A 7,317-nucleotide genomic window follows, 5' to 3' on the forward strand; every position below is an offset into this window, starting at 1 on the left:
GTAGCAAATTTATATGTGTGTCTAAGTGGGTCTGCAGACAGGCATATAACATGTATTTACATACGCATACATATATATGGTTTATAACATATATAATTTATAATAGATAAGAACTAAAAAGAACCAAAACATTCATCAACAGATAAATGGCTAAGTGAACTATATGTATATTTTTACAAGGAATACTATGTGTCAGTTAAAAAAGAATTAAGTAAATCATATAAACTGGCACGGAAAGATGTCAAAAAACATATAACTGATAGAAGTTGCAGAATAATGTTTACAGCATAGTGGCAAAAGCATGCTATATGCAAAAAATAATTTTGTATATGCAAGTGTATAGAAAGAAGTCCAAAAAAGATACAAATCAACAGTGATTACTCAGGAAGGATGATGAATTGAGAGGATGAAGGTGTGAGGAGAAACTTACTTTCCTGTTGTTTGAAATTTTACAATGTATATGCATTTGTATCGCGCGCGCGTGTGTGTGTGTGTGTGTGTGTGTACTTGAAATCATTTTAATTTCTAAAATCACCGTGTTTTCTATGAAAAGATATACATGAACATAAAACAGTGACTCTGTTACTGATAGGAAAAGCTGCGTGCATTGACAAGTTATGTATCACACCTCAAGAACTGATTTCTCGCCTGGGCGAATTTGGACAGTTCTGCCCTATCAGCCTGGCAGAATCACATGAACTAGTCGATTGCTCTGTAACTGACTCATTGGAATTTGCCGCCGAGTTCAGAGGGCACTATTATAAAATGAGTTCTCAGGAAAATCTGAATGTAAGTTTGTTCCTAACACCACATATTTACCAGGGAAAGAAAATGCCTGTCTTGGAATTCATCAGATAGGAAGGGGTGGGGGCGCCTGGGTGGCTCAGTGGGTTAAAGCCTCTGCCTTCAGCTCAGGTCATGATCCCAGGGTCCTGGGATTGAGCTCCACGTTGGGCCCTCTGCTTGGTGGGGAGCCTGCTTCCCTTCCCCTCTCTCTGCCTGCCTCTCTGCCTACCTGTGATCTCTAGCTGTCAAATAAATAAATAAATAATCTTAAAAAAAAAAAAAATAGGAAGGGGTGGGTGCAGCTGGGAGCACCCAGGAACCGCGGACCAGGAGCCCCATAATTGGAAACTATGACGTTAGTACCAATGAGGCAACTTGGAGGCCAGTCCTGAGGCTGCACCCCAAGATATATTTTGGCACACAGTGGAGGTTCAGAGTCGGTGATGGGCCCTCAGCTGAACAGCTAGGGAAGGCCAATGGCAATTCCCACCAATGGAGGGGATGCTGAGCATAGGGACTCAGCCCACAGTGGGGCATCGAGGGGATTAAGGTCTTAGAGTGCAGAAGGGAAGTCACAGGAGAAATGAAGCAAGATCTCACCTATATCTCTCCTGTGCTTTAAAATGTTTCCATCACTCGGGTTCCTGTATATCTGTACAGTATATTTCTGTTTAATGCAACAGAACACACGTCTGTTCTAACAGGATGTCTGTAATTTGTGAAGATAAAGGTTCGTGGCTGAAAACTAATCAGATGCCTCTGAACATTTTACTCTCCTCTAAAGAGGTAGAATTTTTTAAATCACTTTATTAAGGAGACATTTATTTCTTCCTGCATATATAAATGGCATTCACAGAATTTTAAAACTGGAGGTGCCATTGGAGATCATGCATCCAGTCTGCCCCCTCCGTGGTGCAGAGAGCAGACTGAAGCTAGAGAGAGGACTCCCCCGCCAAACAGCCCCCAGCTAGCTCCTGGTCCCGCAGAACCAGAAGACAGGCCAGCGAGTGATGGGCGCGCCCCCAGTGCCTGGCAACAGAGCACGAGCTCCAGAAATATTGCACATGTGAATTAGCGAGTGAGTGAGTGAGTAAATAGTGAGAGAGATCAGGAGAGAGCCCTTGGATGTCATCACTTGGGACCATCACTCTAAGGATGGTCCTTCCCGCCAGGAGGGAGTTACTACTACAGAGCAGAGAGCCCCTCGGAGCTGGGTTGCTGCTGCAAATGGAGAGTAGCAGGAGAGCCCCCCGGGGTGTTTGACTGGCAGAGGACTCCAGTTTTGAATGGTCTTATTGCTGTAATCATTTCTGCAGAAATTTTTGGAGAACCCAGAATTGTATGTGCCTCCGTTAGCCCCTCATTCACTCCCACCTGCTGACATGATCCCCAAAAGGCTGACACTGTCAGAACTGAAGAGCCGATTCCCCAAGTGTGCGGAGCTGCAGGGCTACTGTCCGGTGACCTATCAGGACGGCAACCACAGGCAGGTCCTTGCCCCCGGGGGAAGGGAGGGTGGCATCTCTACTCAGAATAGGCAGTTCCCTTAACAATCTTAACATCTGGGTCAGAAGGTCACTGTTATTTAACTGGAAAATGTTTTATTTCTTCCTTGAGTTGCATAGATAGAAAATGAAACATTTTTGACACTTTATTTATATAGTACCATGTATTAATTATACAATCTTTTTCTTCTTATCTTTCAGATATGAGGCCCTTGTACCTGGTAACATTAAATTTGCTTTGGAGTATCGTGATCGTATATATATTTGTGAGACTAGAGAAAAACTTGAGAAATTTTTGAGGTGAGACTACTCACCAAGTTACCAATGTTGAATATATTCTGTGTTCAATGCACCATGCCGGGGTGTGTGTGTGTGCATAAATATATTTGTGTGTATTGACACACGTACGCACACATACACACAAACATCAAACATGCATACATACACATACATGCATGTGTGATGATGACTAAGCAGTGGTTCTTGCTGCTCCAAAGCCTGAGGCTCTGAGGTATGTTGGACTTTACACACCTGTTTACAACAGAATGCAATGGCACTTAGGGTGGCGAAATGCCAGGGGTTCTGGTAACATGTAGCCCTAAAGTCTGACTGAATTGTCTGTTGGAGTAAGGCCTGAGTGAGGAGTGGGAATTGGATAGATGAAGGGAAAGAGGGACATGTTCCAAGCAGAGAGATCTACAAAAAAACCTCGCCCAGGGGAATCCCAGGACGGCAAGAAATTCAGCATGGCTAGGCATGATGTAGAGGAAAGGAAAAGGACTGAGAGGTGAGGCTGGAGGTGGTAGCGGGGCCAGAGGGTGAAGGTCAGATAAAATCACCATAAGGTATTTGAACTTGACCCAAAAGGCAATATGAATACATTAACTGGTTTTGCATATTATATTCAAATTTGCTTTGGGGAGAGACTATCATTGGAGTGTTGATAATGGATTGGAGGCAGGAATACCAGTGTTGAGGCTGTTAGAATGATCCTGCCCAAAATAATACAGCACGTCTGAGGTCACCCATGAAGACTAGTGTGGGGAAAGCAGTGGGCGTAGGACAAAGCTCTGAGAAATGTCAACAAATGTGAGAAGAGCTTGCAAGGAGAATGATCAAGAACCTACAGAGTGGCAAAGGAGAGCCAGGTGGGGGAGGCTCTGGGAGGGAGGAAGAGAGAAGGTCTCGGGGAGCTGGGGGCGGTAGCCCTGCGCCACCCCCCACCCCCAGTGGTGGCCAACAAGCTTAAACACAGTTTAGAGGTCAAGCAAGAGAAGAACTGAAAAGTGTGTCAGAGTTCGGTTGTAACAGGTCATCGGTGAACCTGGCAGGAATGGTTTCAGTAGAGTGAGCTGAGTGGAAGGTAACTACAGTAGCCACCGAGGAAAGGAAGACCTCGAGAAGCCCAGAGATCACACACACAGAGGTTACCTACAGAGGGTGAAGCCTCTGGGGGAAGCCCGCTGGGTGTGAGAGCACAGGGCTAGGTGGGGTCTGCGGCAGACAGGCCAAGGAGCAGTCCCCAAGTAAGGAGAGTGTCATGCCAGATGTTTCTGTCTCACAAGGTGAAAACCAGATTTCTTTTTCTTTTCAAACCAAATCGTTCTTTTTGTTGTTGTTGTTAATGTTCTTGACTGATCTAAATTTCTGAAAATACTGTGTGGATCAGATGGGATGGAATTTGTGCAGTAGTGTGTTACTTCTACTAAAGCTCACGGTTTGAAGAAGTTCAAAAAGAAAAGACACTAGTTGCTAGAAGTGATTTAGAATGGAAGGAGTGAAGGTTGTTTTTCTTTTTCCTTTTTTTTTTCAATGAGGAAGCTAGGAGCCCGTTTAAATGCAGGGGATTGGTTGGGATGGATCCAATAAAGAAGGAAATGCCAAAGGGGAGAGAGAGAGAAATTACTCTAGAGAGGCTGGGGGGAGAGGGTCCAAATGGGGCGAGTGGGGGAGAGGGTGGAGGCAGCTCTGACGGGGAGGTTAGCTCCCCCCATGGAAAGAGGAAGTGTGTGCGGCTCTGCCTGTGGTGAGCCATTGAGGAAGTGCCATGGACGAGCTTCTGTTTGTATAACACGGCATCTGTGTCAAGGGTTCCCTGGGAGTCAGGAGGATGCAGAGAACAAAATTTTCTATCGTTGCCGTGAAAAACAAGAAAAGTGAGGCATAAATGAGCAGCCCTGGGGACCAGGCAAAGCGGCGGGTTACAGATCTCTAGCAGCCACCATCTTCTCACTTGTCACATTCCCTCCAGGGGAGAAAACCAGCTGGTGAACTTCAGCTCTTAGTCCCCTCTGACACATCCCCATTCCCGCGTACTCACGGGGACTGTGCTTGTGAGCATCCGTCTGACCAACTCTGTGTTCTCAGGTTGCCAGAGAAATACTGGAGCCAGAAGCTTCCCTACAAACTGCCCCCGTTGAAGGAGCCCATCCATCTCACGAGCCTTCCTTTGCCTGGATATCTGGAACAGGTTCGGTTCTGTGACTGTCTGTGTACATACATTAGTAGAGTACAATGATCTCTTTTTTTAACAATATATATATATATATTTTTATTTTGGTAACACTGAAATTCAAGGCAGAGTTTTCTGACTTGAAGCTGCAAATCCCCCTCTGAACCCATTTTGGTTTTGGGTGGCTGGGAAAATAAGAAATGAGAAAACCCCCTGCTTCTCTAGCACATTTCCAGATATCTGCAACAAAGCAGAGAGAGGGGAGATTGTCATGAAATTGTTTACATCTGACTTGTGGTTAGATTCTTACTTTGAATTTCAGGGTCTGTAAAACTTTTTAAATTTGAAAGGCGCAGATTCAGTCTCTGAGAGCTTTGCTCACTGCTCCGAAGTGTTGAGTTGCAGTACACCACCGCAGCTGAACCACCCAAGTCATATTTTGCCGCAAATCTAGGGGCAAATGCCCCCCAAAGCTACTCGAGTCACATTTTATTTATCTAAATATAAATCTTTTTAAAGATAATAAAACTTAGTTGTAATCAACCACTATTTTAAAAGCTCTTTTAAATTTTTCTATAAAATTAATGCCTGGGGCACAATTTCATACCTTTCTCAGAAACTTTTAACCACTTCCTTTTTTTTTTTTGTTTTTTTTGGCTTGCCTAGATGGTAAGCCTTCAGCCTTCAGTCTGGTTTAATATTGAAAGCCAAGATGAAACTCACCAGAGAGGAGTATTTTCATAAAAGGCCACGTTTCATCAGGAGGGCCTCGCCTCCTCTTTGCCTGCACAGGGCTCCAGAATCTTTGCTGTGGTGACTGACAACGGTGGTCTCTGGAATTTCTTGCCAGGTGGTCAAGGGCCCTGACAGCAGAGACAGTCTGGCCAGTTCTGGAAGTAGAAAATGGGCAACTCGAAGCCTAGGGACCCCTTCCTTCTTCTTTAATATTTTGTTATGGAAAATGTCAAATGTAAAAACAGAAAGAATTGTGTAATGAGGCCCGTGTCTCTATCAGCCTCCTGCCATTCAGCCAATTTGTAATTTTCAGTCTTTCTAATCAAAAGTACTTTGTGTTCCTTTCCACGTTGGTTAAGTGGTCATAGAACCACCTTATAAGCCCCATCCCCGACGCCAAAGAATAACCTCTTTATCTATTTGCCACTAAGAGAAGAAGCCAAACTCACATTTACCTGTGGTCTACATTGTGCCGCCTACAGGGTATCGCAACCTCACTGATTAAAGCAATGAATGCCGCAGGGTGCTTAAAGCCCAAATTCCCCTTCTTGAGTGTAAAGAGATCTGCACTACTATATATAGCATTTCACCTAAAAGGTATGTCCTCTTTAATGAGATGCTACTCAGAACTAATTTTACATTATTTGTAGGGTATGCCGTAAATATATAGAATCGTTGAGCTGAGTCAGCTGCCTGCATTAGTGTGTGTGTTTCCATGTTGACGCGAATACTTTACTGAAAATATCAGATTTGAGTTTCTAGCCTTTAAAGCAAGGACTACAAGTAATACAATCGGCTTTCAATAATCCATGCCATAGAGGACGGTGAATAGAGGCATTTATGATCTAAAATGGAATAATCCTTAAATCTTACTTGGGATTTGGATATCTTCTCAGCGATAGCTGTGCAACAATCTCACACACAAAGTTCTCTTTCTTTTCAATTTAGTGATTCACTAACCTAACAGAAAACATTCATTTCTCTGACATTTTCTACAGCCTTCAATCCCCAAAGTTCTGAATATTCAAGAAGGAAGTATAAGAAGAAGTTGGAGCAGTTTGTGGAGAGATGTGAACTCATCACATACCTGGGTGCCAAGATGACCAGAAAATACAAGGAACCTCAGTTTAGAGCCATTGACTTTGATCATAAATTACAGACCTTTCTCTCCCTTAGAAATATAGACCCAGTTAATGGATAGTTTGCTTGGGCAACTGCAACCAGGATGTCAAGAGTTATCTGAAAGGGGTAGAAGGAAATAGGTTGAAAATCTGGTCCTGTCTGCTGTACTTTTTCCCTTCTGAGTGCTACACGTGGCTGTGAGCCCTCAAAAGCTCTACCGGCCTGGAAGAAGTGCTCTTCTGAAAGCATACGTCTTGACATAATTTAAAAATGTATTGCTCTTTGCCAGAACATTCATACTTTAATGACATAGTTATTCCATTTAGAATATTTAGGTAACTTATTTTACTTAATAAATCTATTGTTCAATTTCCATTTTAACATTTTCAGCCTCTGTTAAAGAAAATTACTCAGTAAATGTTAAAAAGCTTCAAGAAATAAATTAACATTCATATAAATAAAATAGAAACATTGGTTACACTTTCAACATAAGGAGCTGTTTGTAAACTTCATGAACCTAAGATATTTTATCATTTTCCTAACAAAATAAATGCATTTAAGATAACTGAATGGCTGCCTCTTTTCTTTTTCTTAAATATGGAATTTTAAATTTTTATTTAATTAAAAATAAAAATTAAAAGAAATTTTAAATTTTTTTTCTTAAAAAAAAGGAGCAAGCTTTATACATTATTTTGTAATTAGAAATCACCAGGAGTT

At 42.6% G+C, this 7,317-nt stretch overlaps 1 protein-coding gene across 1 annotated transcript in view; it reads left to right on the forward strand.

Moving 5' to 3' along the window:
* The window catches only part of LOC111158237 (adenylate kinase 9), a 117,443-nt gene extending 110,699 nt beyond the window's left edge, over nt 1-6,744 (forward strand). The window contains 6 exon segments of the mRNA XM_022520156.1: nt 593-789; nt 2,103-2,272; nt 2,493-2,591; nt 4,659-4,761; nt 5,961-6,075; nt 6,477-6,744. Of these exon segments, the coding sequence (XP_022375864.1) occupies nt 593-789; nt 2,103-2,272; nt 2,493-2,591; nt 4,659-4,761; nt 5,961-6,075; nt 6,477-6,679 (887 nt within the window). The 3' untranslated portion in view covers nt 6,680-6,744.
* The last annotated feature ends 573 nt before the right edge of the window (nt 6,745-7,317 follow it).

This window comes from Enhydra lutris, unplaced genomic scaffold (assembly GCF_002288905.1).
Source record: "Enhydra lutris kenyoni isolate GAN:26980312 unplaced genomic scaffold, ASM228890v2 scaffoldscaffold58, whole genome shotgun sequence".
Taxonomy (NCBI): domain Eukaryota; kingdom Metazoa; phylum Chordata; class Mammalia; order Carnivora; family Mustelidae; genus Enhydra; species Enhydra lutris.